The following is a 21,610-nucleotide window of genomic DNA, read 5'->3' as shown; positions in this document are numbered from 1 at the left end:
AGGGCCCTGGTGGAGCGTTGCCCTTAAGAGCCCTCATGGAGTCCCTGAGTCCTATTACAGCCACATGTTGAACTTTCCTCTATACTTTTTCCTGTCACCCTGGATGCAGAGTCTTCTCCACTGTGTCAGGAAAAAAAAAGAAGAAAAAAAAGAAAAAAATTTGAAAGGGCTTCTCTAGGTTTTGATTGTCATTTAGCCCTAGGCAGTCACACAGGAGAGCCTGTGTAAATTCCTAGTATGTGGCTTATCTGGGTCACAAGGTGAGAGCGAGGGACCCGAGCTGTGGTAGGGAAGGATCGGGAGTTAGACATAGCTGGGCTCCATCCATCCTTTCGTCTTTGCTGATAAGTAGGAGGGAAACATGCTGTGTGTGGTGAGCTGCCAGAAGGAGGGGGTTTTTGCTAAGAATGTATGTATGCCCAGCCATAACAGATCAGTCCGAGGTCTGCATGGTAATTTCCCTTTATGCAAAGAAACTTTTTGCAAAGTTTAGGGCATTTCTACAAGATCACAGAAATGGCAGTGAAATTCTGGACTAAAGATTTTTTTTTGTTGTTCGTTTCACCTGTTGGCATAACATCATTTCAGCATGAACACCCATGGAGAAGAGCCTGAAAGGGATCCTGTCTAAGCCCATCAGGTAGAGTGTGGGGTAGTTTGTGGGGTTACAGTAAGTGTCTGTATTGAAAGAGTCTTGGTTCTGGCTGTGGAATTGGCCTAAGGGCTTTTTGCCTGCACCTGAGTCCGTAGGAGAGCAGCATGTGGAGCTGGAGAGTGGCCAGGGCAGTATCTGGAGCTGAGGTCAGTGGAGCATCGCTATGAATAGCAGTTATTGGAGAAGAGCTGGTTTAGTAGCTACCAGATCATGAAGGGGAAAAGGTGAACTGGGATATCACATGCGGGACTTTAGCTTTTTAAAATGTAAAGTTAGTCAATTCTTATTTTCAGTCTTTGAAAAGTAAGGGTGTCCTCAGGTCTGAGACTGCTTTGGGAACTGGTGTCATGCCTAAACATTTAGGAAATGCCAAGACAGGTTTTGTGGCAGCTGTATTTAATAAAGAAATAGTTTTGGGGGTCTGGCTTGTATTCTGGGCAGTGAGCAAGGTGGAACAGGGTAAACATATTTGTGCAAAGTGATCCCTGCATCTGATAAAGTTAAGACCAAACACAGAACAGTTGTCTGAAGGACAGAAGCCCTGAACGCATGCAAAGATTTGCAGAGCTGAACTGTCAAGATGATCTCTGGTTCAGGTGTTGGTTTTGAGCACTAACTGCAAAGTCTGTAATGTGATCCTGGATTCTTTCAAAAAGTGAAGTAGAACTATGTAAGAATAACATGAAACCACCTTTGTGTGTGCCCACTCTAACAGCTTTTGTGCCTGCTGGCAGAAATAAAAACACATAGATAAAGGAAAGGAGAAAAAATTAGAATTGCTACAATCTTTCTTTAACACAGCATTTGACAATGTGGATCACTTTGTACCTGCTGCGAAGAATAGCAGAAGATTGCAAACGCTACAACAATAATGAAATACACTGCTCTTACCAAGCATGTCATAGCACAGGTTAAAACCAATAAAATTAACAGGGCTTTGAAATACTTTACTTTTCTTGTCCTTATCCCTGAGAGTACAGATACTGGTTTAGAGAAGATTATTTGTGTAATAGCACTCTGTCTCCTCCAGATAGCTTAGCTCAACTGCCTGAACTAGTTAAATACAATGCCTGGGACTGCTCTTCACAGAAGGTCTTCAGGGCCTTCAGTGACTCTGCATCAGGAGACCATACCTGTCATGATTAGAACAGGCCTGGCTAGCAAAACTGTACATGTCATGGTTAGCATTGGAAACACTTTTTTCACTCTTCCTTATCAGTGTTTTACTGAGGTGATCATTGTTCTTAGTAGTCAACATGAAGCAAATCTTTTGAACTACATTTCTAGGAGTGCTGCTTAGGGGCAATATTTCTGCACATCTCTGAAAGAAAAACAGTGACTTGCTCCAGTGAGATGTGAAAGAACAGGAATGTTAGGGGCAAAAAAGACAGTGAAGAGTTGTGTATCTTGCCTTCTTTGCAGTAGTTCAGCATATGAGCTTTTGCTAATGGGCATGTTTCACTAAGCTTTCTCGCAGTTAACACACTGAAAGTGGTTTCAGGAGCCCAGCGTTGAATCTGGACAAACTCAACAGCAATGCGCTAAACCCAATTTTATGTAAGGCAAAGTTTATTTTGTTGTTGTTTTTTTTTTTCCCCAGTAATTTCCCTGCATTTCTTAATTCTAATTCATAATTTTTCAGAGACTAGTAGGGATCTTTTATGAATTCTTTCCCAAAATTTCTCATTCCCAGACAGAGGCAGGAAATCTTGTGGCAGAAGCATCCAATCTCAGGAAAAAAATTTTCTGGAAGGAGATCTTTCTCAAACCAGACTATGTAGGGATTGTCAAGGCCTTATCCGAGGAGACTGTGAAGAAATACTGGATTATTGCACTTAAATTTTTGTATTGCATCAGCCCCTGAAACGCCTTGATTTGAAGAGTGAAATGTTTAATGAAAAAGAATTTCTAAAACCAAGTGTGTCTTTAAATCCCTTGAGAGATTATTCAACACCAGTCTTGAATAATTCATTGAGTCATTTAGATAATATATGAGTAGTAATAATCCTGCATTTGAATGAAGACGTATTTCATGTCCTTTTCCAGAAGACAGGTGCTGACTGAAGGAACCAGAACTTGATGGAATGTGGCCTCAGATTAAGCTGTAGTTTCAAAATCTCACCTTGTTATTTTCATTCATCCTTCCTCTGTACAGCTGTAATGTGGAGGCAGAGAGAGACCTTGTGGTCATCAAGAAGGTGAAAACACAAGACAGACAGTGGGGCAGAAACCATATCACCTGGAGAGAGTTATATTGGTGTAATATTCCCTTATAAGCAAAGGAAGTTGGTAGTGTTTGCTTCAGAATAATGCTAGAACATCTGAAGTTCAGTGTACCAAACATAAAGGAAAAGAGGTGAAACGCATCCAAAAAGAAAACTGAACAGTTAAGCGTTCTGTATTTTTAATTATAATCTTAGGCTTCAGATGTTCAGGCAAATGCTTATTCTGATAATGAAAACAGAATAACATGTGTGTTTTGTTGCCTTAGAACCTCAGAGGTGTGTTTTAAACTTACCTCAAATGACTCAGTGTATCAGTTTCAATTTAAGGCATCTGCAAAAAGTTATACTTTTTTATTTCTCGATTATGCTCACTGAGTGTTCAATTAACATTTAAGCTGACTGTACATTGTTTTGACCTGACCCTATGTGGTGATAATTTTGAAAGATCAAAGCACAAGCATTTCAGTCAAGTACTGTAGAAAACTACGAATGCTTTGCTAGATGTGTATGGAGGGAAAATTCAACCTAGAAAAGGGAAATAAAAACCTAAAAATTGGGAACAGACTAACACTCTTCCACAGTGGGGAAACTGCATGGGCACCTCTAACTCAGCAGGCCAGGTTAGCTGGCCAGAGGAACGGCTCCCAGCTTCATTTGGTCCCTGTGGGACAGTGAGGTGACCTGACAGCATCACCGGACATTTCACTCATCTTCCAATACTGTCAGCCGGTGCTCTACACGTGTGGGAGTTTGTTGGTGCACCAGTAGTCCAGTATGAGCTGTTGGATTTGTAATCGCGCCTCCCCACACACCTTCTCCAAGGCAGAACTGGAGATTGATAGGAAATATTGAGGGTAAGAGCTGCTGGCTGACCCACTTCATCCTGTTATCCAACCAGTGCACAGGTCTTTCCAGCAGTGTATGTGATAGGGTTTTCAGTTGACTTGGTTTATACTAAATAATGCAGCTGCTAGCAGATGCCTCTGAGTGGGATGGACAGAGGAAATCCTTGCATCTAAATCTTGTTTTCGCCGAAGTACCAAAGTCAAGATTAAATTATGGTTTCAGAGTTTCTTTTCTGGTTCTTGTTAAAGTTGGGGGACCTTTTGTGGCACATTTGAGGATAAATTTCAGCTCTTTATGTCTGCAAAGGCTCTTTATCTGTAAAACACTCACCAAAAAAATGTACTGAAGACGTAACAGACTGTAGGCGAGCCTAGTAATATATGTGAGAGCACAAATAGAAAAGAAACTGTCAGAACAGTCCTATGTCCATGCTAAGACTTCTTTCAGGTACAGGAAACTTCCCCTTGGTTCTACCCCACCAGTAAAGGAGTAGCTCCCTTCTGGTATATGCCTGTATATGGAAGGTGGAGGTGGAGCAGTATCTGGCCTATCACAAGCATGTCTAATTTCACCCACCCTAGTGAAAAGAGAAGTCAGAGTCTGTCTTACAGTGTTTGAAAGGTGTTTTTCTTCAGTGGAGTTTTTTGCACTGTATTCTGCATCTATTGCTGTACTATGTAATCGAGAAGAAATCAAGGCATCCTGATCCCTTGATCTAAAATGCCAGTGATTCTGATTCCTTTAGTCTGTAAGTAATAAAACAAAAATGAAATTAACTTGTGAAGGTCCAGATGGCTAAATACTATCTCTGAGTTTGGTGTGAATGTAGGCTGAGCAGGTCACTCTGTAGGATTAAAGGGAATTTCCAGCCAATCTCCTCAAGAGAGCCATTGAGATTGAGGTGTCATTCTCCTCTCCTCCCCCCCCAAGTGTGTAAGTTTGCAGTGTCACGACAAAAGAAAGGGTGATCTCCTTGTTCAAACTTTGTGCCAAGCTCAGGAGCTGCAGGATTTCAGCGAGTAGAAGAGATGAGTGTTGCATACCCCTTCCCTCAGCCCTCTGTGCTTGAGTTTGCTTCTCAGCAGCACGCAGAATCACAAATGTGTAGTACTTGCTCTTTTGCCTGCCTTAAAGCTCAGCTTTAACCATGCTCTCTACCTTGTTACAGGGACTCTGCTGTTTCAAACAATAAGACTCCACACAATAGCTCTATCAGCCACATTGAATCTGTCCTTCAGCAGCTCGACGAGGCCCAGGTACAGATGGAAGAGCTCTTCCATGAGAGGAAGATTAAGCTAGATATTTTCCTGCAGCTCCGGATTTTTGAACAGTACACCATTGAGGTAAGTGCTGCCTGCATGACCTGAGAAAGGTAGAGCTGTGGGAGAGGGAGTATATGTAAACATACTCTGTTAGGATACACCTGGAGCTATTTGATTGTGCTCAGCTGTCCAGTGAGGAAGAGAGAGAATTACAAGCAGGTTTTAAATTTGGCATGTTGAAGCTAAAAATATGCTTTAGGATATAAATGCACTGGAATAGATTAGTGTCTGCTTAACTGACTTTGCTGAGAATCTGCCTGCTTTGCAGAGAAACTTTATAAGATGCCCATAATCTAACTCTTTATTGACACTAGTCACTCAGCGATTTGAAAGTTCAGTATCACTTATTAGTGAGGTTTGTCTCATCATATACAAACATAGATGCATACAAACAGATCCATGCTTGGCTTTAAACCACCGAGTGAAAAACATGTTATTCATGAAAAGAAAGGATATTTTAAACATGGGCTTTTTAAACATTACAGTGGATTTATTTAAAAAGGAAAGAAAAAAAAATGAGGGGAAGTTAAAGTATATTTTAATGTCCTCATGCAAAAAAGGTCTTTCAGTTCTGTTTTGTACTTCTGTTTTGTAATCAAAAACACTGGGTGGAAAACTCATAAAAACATTAATAATTGAAGTATTCTTGGATAGAGAAACGTTAGAGACTCCAGCTAATCTCATTAATTACTTGCTGTAGTTCTGATAAAACATGATGCAAAAAGAACAACAGGTAAATTAACTTGTGCACAAAATCTGTGAAGGCTATGTGTCAGTACTTATGTCCCTTCTGGGGTGTGTTTCTCCTATTATATCCCACATTGAACACTTTCAAGTGTTTTAGGATGATATATTCCTGAAGATATTATTTGTAAATCTGTAGGTAATCTCAAAGTGGGTATTGGTAATTAATGGGAGATTTAAAATGCTGTGTTATACTCTGTTTTTATTTTAAGACATGAATTGTGGTGGAATAAAAGGCTGGAAACAGAGGCATTTAGGTGTCTTGGTCTATAATTGGATGCCAGAGATGGAAAACAGTGAGGAGTAACTGAGTCTTCCTATTGTGACTGCATAGTTGGATATTGTACTGAAGTCTGTTCTACAGTGCTTGTTATTTATGTAAATTAGGATAGTTTAATTTTACTTAGCAGTTATATACAGCCTCCTTGATACCAAGAGACAGTATTTTTTGTGAGCATGTGTGTTTAAGTATAAATGTATGTATTTCATGTCAGAAAACATACTTTGCCTTAAGAATGCTACAATCAAAATTCAGGAGCCTGCAGTAACTGTAGTATCTCCTATATTTAAATATAAGATATTTTGATATAGTGGTGTGACAACTGTTGAATAATTGAGACTTTAAGGATATAAATGGGGTGTCAATGCATATACTTGTACATACCTATAAATGGCACCTGTGTTTTCAAAAATGAAGCAAAATAAATGAAAACGAGTATGTGCTTCTGAAACACCTGGATGTGTCTGTAGGCAGTATATGGTGAACACATGAGAGTCATTCATTAAGATCTCAGCCTGTGTCACTGCAAATTCTAGGTGTGAACCTAGAATTATTCTGACTTATTTAAAGATTTAAAAAAAAAAAAAATCACTGTTTTCAAATGCTTTTTCTTTGTACATAGTATTTCAATCAAATATCTCAAAGGCCATTACCACCATGGATTGCTTTACTGATGGAGCAACTGAGGCATCAGGAGATGATGTGACTTATCCTAGTCCCCTCCATATCTGGTGCCAGAGATGGGAGTACTCTGTGGATCCCTCTGTTTTGTTTTTGCATGAATCCTACTTCTGTGTATTCACAGACACGTTTGGAGAGTCTGTGATACATTAAGATATTTAAATTTGGAAATGTGCTTCAGTCTTCTAAAATAAGATTAGCTAGAGAGGATTTAAAAGAAAATCACCACTTTGTTGTCACTATAGATTTGTCATTTTTTACCATAAGAACATCTGAATTCCCTCTGCAAGATTAATATTACAAGGAAATCTGAGAACACGTTTCATGGGGAGTCTATGAGCAGATGATTTTATTTAGAAAGCTCCCTCATTTTCACAAATATTTTTTATTTTAGAATAATTATAACAATTTATAACTGAACACACAATGAAAAATATATCCAGGTCAGTATCTTAAATGTTATAATGACATCCAGGTCTTAAGAAAAACATTTTGATGGATAATGAAAGACAATTTGAAATTAAATATTAAATAACACATGTATGCTGTGCATTTCAAACAACAGCTGAATTGGCTCAAATTGACACAATAATGATCCTTAGAAGGTAGATTGCAGTCAGTTGCCTCAGCCATATAATAAAGGTTCCAAGTCAGTAGGAAATTGTTACCAAAATTAACAAAATTATCTCATGCCATTGTTGAGAAGCAAAAAGATTTTTTCATCACCATAATTAAAAACGATGTAGTATAACTAATGGTTGACTATTCCAAGCTTTTAAGAGAAAAAGGTGATGAAATTTAAAACAGGACATTAAGTATTTTTTCTAGTAAAGACAAGTAGCTTGAGCTATAACTGGAAATGTATTTAGGTTTTAATTTTCCATAATAACCTATATACTGCATAGATTAAGAATAGTAAAATAATCTGTACCAGTACAATTGTCAAATGAATTTCTCCTTTTCTACTCTAGATAAGTCCCCTTCCATTTGCCCAAAGAGCAGTGCCATATTGAACCCATCCCTACAAAACCCGTCTACCTGCTGCAGCCATGTTTATCTCTCTCCTTCCTGCACCCACACAAAACATCTGCAAAAAGTGGGCCCTTCACCTCCCAAACTAGGACTCCTTTGTCCTCTTCACTGCTTCTGTCTTGGGAAACTCAATGCTTGTCATTTTTCCCCCTCAGGTCTGTGTTCTCACCCTTGGTTCTTGCATTCTTATGATCCAAGGAATCCCTTGTGATGAGGACCCTTCCCTCAGAACTCTGGTGGGAGGAAAAACTTGCATTTCTAGTGGAAGCCAGAGGGATGTGGCTGTGGGTGCCCATCTGCTTCCAACAGCTTTAGGGAAGGCTGCACATTAGAGCTCAGCCTCAGGGAACAGTTACATCTCGTGACGTGTCTTTCCATCCAGTTCTGGTACCGAACGTTTTTGATTCTGTTAATTTTCCTTACTACCCTCTCTTTCTCTCTCTCTTTCCTTTCTAATTAATAAGGTAAACCGAAAGTACTAGGAATTTTTTTTAACTCACAAATGGCAACTGAGTGATTTTCCTTTAGTTTTATTTAGAAAATATCTGTCATTTGTTCTTTGGAAACTTTCCTGCCTCTTGTGTTCTCCCCACATATTAAAATCCATGACATAGATCACATGACCCTTTCCTTTGGCACTCCTACCTAAACTTGCATTGTACCCACCTGCATTGTAGCCCTCCTGGTTTTTGAGCTTTTCTGTAATCTTCTCTTCTTGACAGAGGTTTGGAGTCCAGACAGACTTCAGAACTAATGATTGCTGCACGAGCAACACTTACTTCCATCTATTTAGGCATCATTGAGACTTTCATTTTGGTGAAATCTCCCAACTATTGTTGCATTTTGTCTTCAGGAAAAGTATTTTACGTAAAGAGAAGCCACCCGCCTATTTCTTTGGCGAGGCAGACCAGCTTCATTCATTTAGAACTTCTGAGGATTTCTAAGCTTTTGTGTTGTACTTGAGTCAAGGCAGGTTTGGCAGATATGAATTTGAATCCACAGGCAAATAGTATGTGCTGCCTGTTCTTTCTTGCCTTAATCTCATTATATTGACTGATATTTACACTCGGGGTTCTTGGGGTAAATTATGAAATCCAAACTATGGCAACACCTGGAAACAGACATAACAGAAACATGAGAGCCTAGCTATCCCTATGGGAAGCTGTTCTGCCTTAGGTTTTAAAACCATAAAATGACAACCCATTCTTTATTTAGGAAACGTGTCTAACTTTGATGCCTGATATGCTTTATTCCTTTACCAAGTCATTGTGCATTTCAAGACAAGGTGGGATCATTAGGATTATATGGTTAGTCTTTCTATATGATACAGACTTCAACTGAGTTTGTGCAGCCAGCCAAGTAACTCAGGAGATTTCATGCAATGTGAATGTGGTAGCTGATCCACTACGAGGAAATAGGGTGTAAGACTCAAGGGACGATAGTTGGCAGACATTAGCAGCAGTGCTGGCACCACACTGAGCACATTATACGTATGAAGCACGGTCTTATTCCAGAGTTATATCCTCAGTAAAATCTGTCAAGCATACTTTGTCCCTTGCTTCAGAAATAGTCATTTAAAGGCTTATTAACCATTATTTGAATGAATGCTAATATACAGTGAAATGCTGAGTAAATGCATAAGAAACAAATGGTAAAATTCACTGAGTTGCAACCCCTACAAAATTACTGCCATCCAGAGTCTTTCTGGACATTTTTTCTTTATATCTTTTGTAGAGAAATGATCAAATTCCCCCGTGGACCTCTACAAAACTTTATGACTAGGAATAGGAATGATCTCAGCCAATACCTGTCTGGCAACATTTGTTGGTTACCTCCAAGGAAACTTCCCTCTCCCTTTCCCAGAGCTGCCCACCTCCTTCCCTTGTGTGTGTTGTTTCCTGCAATACATATGAATCTGTGCAGTGCTAGACAGAGCCTATGCACTGTAGTCTTAGAGCAACATGGGTTCCTAGGCCAAGACAGAGTCCGGGAAGGGATTATGGGGGCTCCCACTGTACAATGTAAATTCAATCTTGTATAATCTTTCAGAAAGCCTCATGATCACTAAAATCTTCATCTGCTGGATATCTAATTTTCCACTATTCAATCTTTTTGTCTCCATTTCACCTGCTAATTAATTTTTCAGTCGATTTTACTTGCTGGCTCTTGGGGCTGTTCACATCCATCCCTGAGCATGAGTTTAGAAGGCAACAGGAGCCAGCTTTCACAGTAGTTTACTTCACTGTTATTTACAACTCACTTGAGTTTCCCATTCCAGGTTTATAACATTAACAGAATCTTTCAAGTGAATTAGCTGCCTGCGAGAAAGTACAAGATGTTTTATAGCCCCTCACTGACTTAGAGCTGACACTCAGATGTGAGTTGCTTTATTAGAAATAAGAGTTACAGAGATCTTGAGTTACATTTGAAAGAAGGGGAATAGTAGAAAAATTTCAGCCTCTTCTGTTCGTAGGCTGGAATCTTGTAAGGTCTCATGGTTAGCAAGCTTTTGTTTTTCTTTTCCATATATACCTAATTTTCAAATGGCTCATCATTTTAAGGAAAGGCAAGCACTAAGCTGTTCTGGGCACCCTGTCTTTTGGAGCTGAATTCCATTGTCTCTCTATATTTGGGATTCAGGAGCCAAAGAGCACCAGAGCAGAATCATCACTGTGACAGCCTTTTCACACTTCAGTGGCCTAGGTCCTCACCAAGTCAGCATGGAATCTCTGTCTGTTGTCAAAAAAATGGGTGACAGCATTGTCATACTGTCAGCCCAAACTGAGGTCTGAGGAGGAACAGCAAACTTTTTCCTTACACGATCTGTAGAAGTGGCAGTTTCATTCACCCTTTCCTACCTACATCTCCTCTACCGTATACCTTCAGTATTAGTCTGCTCATAGATCCATAGTCTGCTCATAGTCGTCTGCTCTTCCAGCCTGTTCTGAACATTGAAGCAGAGTCAAGTGCTGTTATCCCTGGAGCCCAGTCTCTATTATCTTAGAGATCTGGTCTCCCCTACTCCATTATAATCCCTTTCTGCACTCATAGACACTCCCTCAGCATCCAGGACTCAGATTTTTATTTTTTTTTATTCCTTCCTGGAGCGTATCTGACCTCTCATCTCATCCATCCTCACTCTGTGTTCATCCCAGCTGTATGGCTGCCATCTTTTTATCTCTTGAAATGACATAGATATTCCCTTTGTTTGATTCTGAGCTCTGTACAGATCTGCCCTGTGCCTGTGTGACTGTTCTTCCTGTCCTGCCTCATCCCCATGTTCTGCCCACTCTTCTCACCTTTGCTCCTCGTCCTACTTGCACCATCATTTCTCCTGCAACCTGCCTCCTACATTTGCTTGTTCTTCCCAAGCATCTTTACTCTTTTTCAGATCCTTCTTATGAGCCCACTCTCTTTGTGTTGATAGCTTCTGCTCCCAGGATAGAACTTTCTTTCACTCCTCCTCATATGCCCCTCCTCAGCCCAACCTTCAAAATATCAGCTCCTATGTGATTCATTTGCCATATAGCATTTATCTTCTTTTGCTTGATTCCTCATTTCCCCTCTCCACCTCCTTCAATTGGCAAACAAAATTTTCTGTTTGGCATTAAACAAGACGACTTTAGGTGTCAAACACTGAATTAAGGCCAAACAAGCAGCATTCAAGGCTCAGCAGCATCATTTTGTAGAAAATCTCATCAACAGCATTTTAAAAAGATACTTAGGATTTAGATACTAAATTATTGTACATGTGCAATTGCCTGCACAGGAGCTGCTCTAGGGGTAGGCTCTAGCCTTATTCATAAGCAGACTACAATGGAGGCATGAGATAGCTGGACTGTTATTATTACTGCTCTTACTTTTCACCTGCGTACCTCTTCTCTATACCTCTCCTCTTTCTCCAGGATTGAAGATGAACATTTCTCTTCCCTTTTGGTCATGTTATCTGCTGGTGTTGCAGCACGATAAATCCAGGAAGCAGCAAATGCAGCAGTATTGCAGCAGTGGGAGTTTGGGTATATTAAGTTGCTACTTTAGAAGGATTCCTGCCTAAAGAGTATGTGGTCTAGACTGTGGTTGCTGTGTCTGCATGAAAAACAGACATGGCTGACATAGTCTGTATATCTATTATAGCCTTTTGATAGTAGCGTGGAGCTCAGCACAAACCCAGTATTTGCTCGCATGTTGAAGATTAACTCTTGCACTGCCTCCACTGCTCTGATAACGATATCTTGGGTATCTCATTTAATACTAGATTGGGTTCACTACCAGAATTAGTTCCCCTCCTGTTATCATGGCAGCAGGAGCATCTATTTTAGCTGAAGAGTGAAGAAATGTGCTTTCTAGACTCATTGCCAATCAGTAGTTTTGTTGTGTCTTTCTCTCTCAGTACTCTGGAGTCACTTGACCTTCCTTTAGTAATAGGGAGCTGTTTCTTGGCCACCAAACATATATGACCTGCAAGGAAGGAGCATCCAATGAGTCAGATGGATTGTGGCTGCAGGCATATGTGCAGCTTTCCTTGGAATAGTGTGGGTACCTGGGCATCTCTGCTGCTTTTGCTAATGCAGAACAGCGTGCTGCCACTGGTGCTGCTCTCATGACCCTTCTGCTTTGGTACCATTTCTCTCATGCCACAGCAGAACAGAGCAGAGTTTAGGGCTTGTCTTGCAGCAGGGCTTCTCTTCTCTCAGGGCATGTGAGGGACACTCAGGTCTATTTAGACTCACAAACACTGGAAATTAAAGTGAATAAACATAAGAAGTGCTGTCAGTTCTTCCCACTAAAAAGTCTAGCAGATGAATAGTGTAAATGCTAATCAGCCATTCTGGGTCAAAAGGAAATTAAACAAGTTCATGGCCAAGTGAGCCTCATTTATGAGAAAATTCCTGACATGGGCCTAGTGCAAATGGCTCTTACCACGGTTTAGGAGATAGGACACTTTTGTCTGATGCAGTCCAAGTTTCACCATAGATGTCACTGCCTGACCAGTCTGTGAAAGCATCCAAAGTCCTTTTTTAGATTTGAAAAATATACATCTGTAGTTAACAGAGCTGCATAATTACAGCTTCTTCCTGAAGAAAAATAAATCATTTTCCCTATATGCAAATCAAACCAGTTAGAGACTCAAATTCAAACTCTGGGACCATTTCCAAATGGTCCAGTTTGAAGTACAGAAAATGCTGGAATTTTGAGGCATTGGCTGTACAGGCAGAAAAGGAAATGTCTTAATGAGATACACAAAGCAGCATGGTCTCTGGGATAGGGCACCAGATTGGGATTCAGGAAACCTGGGTTGTTATCACAGCTCTGCTATTGCTGCTTTGCCTTCGTGTGCTTTAGATTCCCTTCTAGCCATCTGTTTGTCTCAGTTACTCAGAGCAATGTACCCAACCTTCCTGTACATGCTTCGCCTGAGAAATTTGGTGGTGTTCCACCTCTTGCTGTGCCTGACTCCTTCTTCTTCCCCTCACCCAGCACATGGGATGATTGTCACTCCTTTATCAGCCCCCACTCAGAGGCAACTTCCCTCCTTCCTTCCTTCTCCCTTCCGTTGGTGGCTGTGCTCCTGGCCCTGACGGAGCTGGTGCTGGGCTAACAAGCCCTGCTGGCCCTGTCCAGCTGTCCAGAGCAACTCAAGTGCAGTCTTAGCCCCTGGTCCTGGAAATGTGACATGGAGTGTCATGGGCTGGCCTTTCATCCCACGTTATTTATCAGCTCGTGCCCTGACTGCCTGCACTGTCGTCTTTAATTGGAACAACTGATTTAAACTGGGGAGTGTGGATAATGGAGCATAAACCCTTCAGTACCTTGCAGTGGCTAACAGGACAGGTAGAGATACTTAAGTGCAGCTCCTCCCGTGTGGGGAGCCTGGTGAAAGCTGGTTGCCAGCACAAGCACAAGGAGCACTGGTTGCCTAGGAGGCAGTCCTTCTCTTAAGTGTTTGTAGATGCTGCTCTGCTACAGACCTGTCTTGGACACTCAGGCCTAAGAGGCAAAAACCAGTGCAGTCAGGAACAGTCGTTTCTCTGTGCTCAAGTGGAAATTATTGTAGATTTAATGATAAAAGAAATGCGGATCAGTGTCCCTTTCACAGCCAGGTGAAAAAGTTGCTAAGAGAAAGAGAACACAGCAGAGAGGTTTACTCAGGCAGTTTTGTAGAAGTGCTGGATCTCATCATACCTGTGGGAAAATTTGTTGATTCCTTCATATGTCCATTGCAAATCCCCTGACAGTTCAAACCTCTGAAGGATTTGCATTTTCCTGTTCTGGAGTTTATGTCCGTAGATGTAAAAGGGATTGAGATTTTGTTCTGATAAGAAACCCCCAATCATAGCATCATGGCTGTCAGAGCAAACTGATGTAACACATTCTTTGATTGTTTTAATCTTTTCTATTACTGTGTCTTATAAATGCTTTTAGACATCTTCCTGAGTGTATATACATGAGAATGTTTGCAGGAGTTTGGGAAGTACTTTGTGAATCCTTGCAAAATTTCAAATAATTACGTTTTAGCAGCCTGACAATCAATGCAATGAATTCAGAAAATATTTTTAATAGCTCACAAAAAATAAAATTCTTCTGATTCACTTATATCACATGCCTTTCCATTAGAAAGAGCAGAAAGGGCTTTGCATTGAACTTTGTGTATTCTCTGTCATGACTGTAGGAATCTGAACTTACTCTAAATTCATTCTGTTGCTTGTAGTTTAAAACAAGGTCAAGACCACCTCAGTTCTGATCACTGTTAGCCGAGGATCTATCTCTAAATGTAAATGTATCTAGTAAAGCCCTTATCCAGCGTCTGCTTTGACTATTTCTCCATAACTGTTAAATCTGCTGATAAGTCTCTACAGTCCAGGGACTCCAGCAATGATATGTGAATGAATCAGGGGCTGCTGGAATCAGGAATGGGGCCAAAGAGACTGTAGAGATGGGTATTAGTTAAAGGTAATTAAGTGGAATGGGCAATGGAACAAGCTGAAGACAAATAGAAGCCCCTCAGGATATCCACGCTCTGTCTTCCACCCTGCAGCTGAGGTCTCAGGTACTTCGTTGCTTGAACCTGCTTTCCTGCTTCTCTCGAAAAAGAGCCTAAAACCTGCTTTTTTTTTTTTCCTTCTAAAGCAAAACTGTGTACTCTTACATATTCTAATGTGAGAAGGGCTGAGAGCCGGTCCATTCGGGTTGCCTTCCTGTGCTTGCATTGGATATAACGTATGTTTTCTGAAAAGGAAAACAGTGGAAAATTTTGTATCTTGGCTACTTAGGAAGTTAAGCATCTCACTGCACACAGGCACTGAAGAGCACTTTTAGTGAGAAACAGAGAACTTCTCGCTACATCATAATGTGGGAATTTAGATGACAAATTGACCTATGAATCAGAATGAAGGCATTTATTTAATAATTTTTGTAATATTTTAAAAAATTGCATTCTGTACAGCACTAGCCTGTATGCATGATTTAATACCCATTTCCCTTGTCTCCCCACTCATTCATTGTCGCTAGCACGTTCACACTTTTTTGTCTGCAGTAGCAGAATCTGTGTTGAGGTGAGACTGCTGTTTGGGTAGATGCTAGATCTTGCTTTAACTAAACAGGCAAAACCAGAGAAGTACTTTGATGCCAGTTGGCTACTTGTAGGCTAAAATGTAAAATACAGAAGATACGGTGAAGGACTGCTAAAATCATCACACTGTGTGTTGTGATCAGGAAGCAAAGAAAGCAACAGAAGTTTTTGCATGTTCCCATGAGTTACTGGCAGGTTATATAGGTCTTTGATTAGAGCCAGGTACAATTTGTGATTCTACTGGTGATTCACCTAGCCCTTGAGTATGATGTTTCTGTGCTGTGCTTTCCCCATCTGTAAAAGTGGATTATTTATATTCATTCTTCAAAGTAAAAGCTTTCAGATTCACAGCAGAAAAAAGTTATATAGAGCTTGTTCCCAAGTCCACTGAAGACAACAGAAAGACCTTAAGTCCCTGAAAGCACAGCACAGGACTCATTGTACAACTGCAATCAATGCTGTAGGGGTTAATTCACAAATTTGTAATAAAATATTTAGTCTTATGATGCATTTTCTGAGAACAATGGGTAGATACTGTTCACAATACATTACTTCGATAGTAATAATTCTGAAAATATATTAGTTGTCCCTGGTTTAGGGCTTACTGGAAGCAGTTTTTAATTTCAGTTCTATGAAGATAGAATAAGTAGTATTTCCCTATGTAATATGTAACATATGGTGTGTTGCAAAATGTTGTCAGAAACATTCAGGCCATCTTGGATTTATGTAGTCACAGGTGTAACAAATTGTTTTGCAATTCTGTAAGCATTAATTCTTCATTTAAATTTGAGTTTATTCAGAAACATTATCTTTACGATCCATGTGAATATAGTGAGTCTTCTCTTATAATGCCCTTTGGAATGTGTAAGCGAAGAAGGTGTCAGATTTCTTGTTGGACTGATAATCTGTTCCTGCATTCTCACCTAAGCAAAATGTTAAGCATGACCATTAAGTGGGCAGGATCCAGATTATACTAAGGCTGTGGTCTGGATCAGAGTCAAAATGTGAAGTACTTTTGTGATCCAAACGCAGGCTGAGAGTAAGATTTTTCATTGAACTTGAGTGAACACAGTGTCTGTCTTCTACCCATGAAGGTCACAGCAGAGTTAGATGCTTGGAATGAAGATCTGCTGAGACAAATGAATGATTTCAATACTGAAGACCTCACACTGGCTGAGCAGCGTTTGCAGCGTCACACTGAGCGGAAGTTGGCCATGAACAACATGACCTTTGAAGTCATCCAGCAAGGGCAAGATTTACACCAATACATCATGGAGGTCCAGGCTTCAGGTGAGCAGAACAATTTGATCTCTATTTCACATGAGAAAAAAAAAAAAAAAAACCAAACAAAAAAATCCCCCAAACACCAAAAATGCATATCAAGCAAAAATACCCCAATACATACTAAATACATCAGCTTTTAACATAAGTGAGTATGGGTAATACCTGTCCCTCCACTCCCAGAGCTGTTCCACAAGTTTTAGGAATTCTTTGATTCAGGAATATATGTCAAAAATTGCTGTTTCTTTGAGACTGAAATTCATTGAGGGAATAAAGCTGACTTTAAGGTTCCATTCTGAAAGTTTCACAACTGCAGGATGGAGTTTGTGATCAATTCCAAAGTAGATGGAGAGGGATGGGCAAGACAAGTTACACTGGTAGGACCTTGCCCTTGCACCAGCTCAGAAACAAGCACTGCAGGGAATCATGAGTTACAGGTACTTGAGCTGACCAGTCAGACCTCAGGTCCGGATGAAGTTCTAGATTCCTAAGCTTTTGACTAGACTTTATTGAGAGGTGAACTGACCAGATATGCTGGCTTCATTCTCCAAAGACATCAACACCTTTTCCCGGTGCCATATTTCAGGGTGCAGACACGTCCAAGGGGGAAGAGAGAGGAGTGAGGGAAGAAGCTAGTTATCCAAGAGCCCTCTAGGAAAGAAACCAAATATGAGTGCCTTGAAACCAGTCATGAAATAGAACTCTTGTTTCCAGCCAGCTCTAATTGGAATTATTTTGGTTACAAAGGGAATATGATAAACCATACTGGAATTTTCCTTTTCAATGTGCACTTGAAAGTTAAAGGTAGAAACTTGGATGTATAAAAAACCTTTGGCATGTACTTTTAAATGACAGACTTGATTCATGTTGATAGGGAGTCTGTCTGATACTTTTACTCTGCTTCTCAGCAGTAGGATTCTATTTCTAAGACATCGTATGAATCGGGATTTTTGTATCCTTGCATTTTGCAGGTGGAAAAGAAATATCTTAATTCAGATTAATCACTGTGTAAAGTCCAGAAGTGAATATTACTTGTGAAGTATTTTAACCTTCTTAAATGTCTGGAAAGAGTGCAAAGCAAGAGCAATTCCTGTTCTTTCCTTCCCAATTTGCACTTTCAAAATAAAAAGAATTTTTATGCTTTTATTCTTTGGCAAACATTTTACCTCTAGGCACCCACCTTTAAAAAAATCTGGCAGCATTCATCCTGATTTGGCAAGCTGCACTCAACAGAGGCTTAAGGACTGCTACAAGAATATGTTGTGAACTAGACAATCCGGTGCATTGTGTGAACCATGTGTGCGAGCTTCTATGAGATCTGCCCACACTATGCCTGGTCCTGTGCTTCAGCTCCCTTGTTTTCTGGGATAGAAAACTTGTCCCAGTACATCAGTTAAGATGCTTGCTTTTTTTTTTTTTTTTTTTCCCCCCCTCCTTCATCTTGGAAGAATCTTTATAGAGTAGGAATCCATGGGAGCTAAAGAATCTGGTCCAGAACAGAGCACAGTCAGAAGTCTCAGTGACCCAATTTTTAGGAAAGAAAAAACCTCAAACTTCTGTGTTTGTCAAGAAGTTAGAAACAACTTCTTTTGGATTAGCAACTAAATGAAGTGTCTCTTAAAATGCTTTTATAAGATTATCTAAGATCACTTTCTATGAAGCCTACCCAATAAAACCCCATTGCTCCCAAAGGCAAGAAAGCAGAAGCCTCGTGAGGATGTAGAGTATCTGTAGTTAACCAAAGGTAACGGTCACGTCTGCCATGCACAGAATGCTAAATGCTGGGAGGATGGCAAAATAAGGGAGAGAGATTGCTCTTTGGAGCCTACTGTTTCTTATTGCAATAAAGGACAGTTATACTTCATACAAAAATCATTTAATTTTACTTCCTCTTCCTGAATCATAGTCATTCCTGAATATCGTAGTCATTCGGTGCATAAGTTAAGGCATGATTGTTCTTACTCCCGGAGCTGCAAACGTGCAGGGGTTCTGGGAAATCGGCTGCTATGGCTGCTTCCTATTGTACAGTGTCACCACTGCTACAATCAAAACTCAGCTGTAGCCATAGAAGATAAAGCCAGAAAAAATGTGATTTTTCAGAGAAATTCTGCCTAACTAGCCACTCCTAACTGACCAAGTTTCTTCCCTTACCTATAACTGTCTTTGAGCTTTATTCTTTTTATCATGTCACACAGGAAACTGATTCAGTTTTGATCACTCTGGCATTTGGTGTGGAGGTCTTTAAGCTAGTAAGTCTGTCAGAAAAAAGTTACATCCAGGTTTTTCCACACATGATGCCTTTTTCACTTGGAAATCTTGTGCAGGTAAAAAAAGAAGACATTAGCACATGATTTTTGCATGTCTGCTGCAGATTTGGGGCGGTGATTCTTAACAGGCTGTGGAGTGTCTGGAAATCCTTGTGAACATTTTCATGTTGGTAGAATAAATCCAGTGGTCCTGTGATGCACCATAACAGATTCTGTAAAAGTATTCAGGGCATCCGTGCATGCAATTCATCTATGCAAGTCCAGTATTTCCACAGCTCCATACAGCTCAGAGTTATGTTCCTGTGATTCCTTCCACTACTCCAGCACATGTGAGTGAGCCTGCTTTGGATTAGCCTGTTTTCACCATCAGAATAATGATTCTTCAAATAAATGTTTGTTTTTATTAGGGAGTACGTAAGATCTGGAAGCCAGGTCGTTTTCTGAAATTCTGCAGTACTTCTGAATTGTCTTCATGTCTCACTAAAAATCTATGTCCTCAGGAAACATATTTGCATTTAGAGAATATTATGACATTCACGAGAAGACTAGAATTTTTAATGAGCCAGCACTTTTTATTTTGTGAACCTATCTTCTATTTTTCCAGTTTGATTGCAGCTCTACTGCTGATAGCAAAGCTAAATATGTGGGCAAATATTCTAAAAAAGGGATATTGATTTTTTTGGATGTCTAACTTGATATGTTGAAGGGGCCTGGTGTTTTCAAAAGTGGCAGCTTGGATATTTCTGAGAAACCCATTTCCTATGAAAGTTTAGGATCATAATTAATCAGTGATTTAACACCTCAACCTGAGCTGCAGTGGTGATGTGTTCCTGTAATTCAATAGCTTATGCACCTTAGCCATTCTGCTTCTAGGTACTAAAAGCAGTTACACTCTAATAGCTGATTAATTGATTGCACAGATTTATTTGATTATTAAAGTCCATTTACATTGTCAGTATCATTGTCATAATTAGCATCAGAGTTAGGAGTCACTCATGGTTTACAGAGCTACCTTTTTATACCTCAGAAACAATTTGTCTAAGTCAAGCCTGAAAAACACTGCAAAGCTGATGCTAGGGAAATTTATACAGTCCCTACCTGTTATATGGATAATTCAAAGCCCTTTTATTTCCTAGTCATCAAGCTAACATCATTCATGCCTTCTCCCAGCGTTGCAATGCTGGAAAGGGAAATGCAAACCTATTTCTTTTTTTTTCTGATGTCATTTATAATTAGTTATAACTATAGTTTATATTGCAAGGAAGAGGATTGTAAACTTTCCTGTCACAGGCTTTTAATAGTTCAGCCTGAGAACAGGTTTGAAACAGTTTCAAAACAGGTTTGTAGGGATCAAAAAGCAGCACCCCTTCCTTACACTGAAGAGTATCTCACATTGCAAATAGCTCAGGTGTAATTAATGTCTGTTTTGTAGGATGCCAGTTAGTGTGGCTCAGTACTCTTTTCTGTAATACCTTTTAAAAGCATTTTCAATTCACAAAATCATCTAGGTTGGAAAACACCTTGAAGATCACCTAGTCCAACCATTAATTCATTCCTTCACTTGATATCTGCTGCACTGTTTGAGACATTAGAAGAAAAGGGCAACCAAGTTTGTTTTATCAGAAAATCAGCTGTGCTTTTCTATCTATCAAAACACAATGTAAAATAATATGTATGAAATTATTCTGAAAACAAGGCTTCCTATTTTGCAAAGCAATCTTTGAGAAGAATAAGTGCTCTCACCGCATGCGTTGGCACTGTAGAATAAATCTGCGTGACATATGACAAGCGGGAAAGGGCAGATCATTCATCATGGGGAGCGCAGGCTGCCCTTGGATAGCATCCCAGGCAGTTCACTGGTTGCTGCTGATGAGTTAGCACAATCAAAACCATACCAGCTGAGTGTGCATGAAGGAAACCTGTGCATTTAATATTGAATAGGTGTGGTGAAGTCAGGCATACAAAAAGCCATCATGTCCTGAGGATACAGAACCATATGCAGGCTAATTGTAGCAACAATGCCTGGTGTCTGGCAATTGAAAGGAACTTCACTCCCAAGAATAGAAACATATATTAAATTTCCAGTCCTAAATGGGAAGCCAGGGGCCATTCCACTTTATTTGGTAATGAAGAAACTGGTTTATTTTGGCTGGGAAAGGGAATAAGCCAATCACTTGCATTCCCATGTGCTTTTTCTGGTAAAACCAGAAACCAGGAAAAAGGGGATAGGGTCAATCATAAGGTCATTTATTTTGTGTACTGCCCTCTGCAGATATTGCTAAGAGAGAGAATGAAAGTCACAAGTCTCTGAGGAGGATAAAGGGGAAAGAAAAGACACCTTTCTAAATGGATTTTAGAAATAGTGTCCAAGCCTTTCATACACAAGCTTCTGATTAACACATTTCTTTTTTAATGCCCTATTATTCCTTGAAATCAAATGGCTTTGGAGAAAAGTGTAGTGTTTTCTCAGCATTACTGCAATCTGATTATTTTTATATTAGGTTCTTGATCCTCTCTGTATTGAGGCCAATGGCAAAATTCCAGTAAACCTCAATAAGGGAAGAGTTGGGTCTGTATTAGTTTATAATCACAGGGATTACAGTAACATGGGATGACATCATATTTCCTTCAGGCCAAACTTTCACAATTACACTGGTAATGTACTCAACAATGCTATAGCACCAGTGTAATAAAGAAGGAAGGTGTG

The 21,610-nt window shown here is 39.9% G+C and overlaps 1 protein-coding gene across 12 annotated transcripts in view; it reads left to right on the top strand.

The window, feature by feature from the left end:
• Positions 1-21,610, top strand: part of KALRN (kalirin RhoGEF kinase) — a 524,667-nt gene that overhangs the window by 319,844 nt on the left and 183,213 nt on the right. For all 12 annotated transcript variants that reach the window (XR_012633922.1, XM_074910291.1, XM_074910292.1 and 9 more), the window contains exons 13-14: positions 4,895-5,069; positions 16,450-16,645. Coding sequence is in view for 11 of the 12 variants with exons in the window: in XM_074910291.1 (XP_074766392.1) it covers positions 4,895-5,069; positions 16,450-16,645 (371 nt within the window). In the remaining variant the exon portion in view is untranslated. The remainder of the gene's footprint in view (positions 1-4,894; positions 5,070-16,449; positions 16,646-21,610) is intronic.

The sequence above is a fragment of the Athene noctua genome, chromosome 7 (assembly GCF_965140245.1).
Source record: "Athene noctua chromosome 7, bAthNoc1.hap1.1, whole genome shotgun sequence".
Classification (NCBI taxonomy): Eukaryota; Metazoa; Chordata; class Aves; order Strigiformes; family Strigidae; genus Athene; species Athene noctua.
This window is presented reverse-complemented; position numbering and strand designations above follow the sequence as displayed.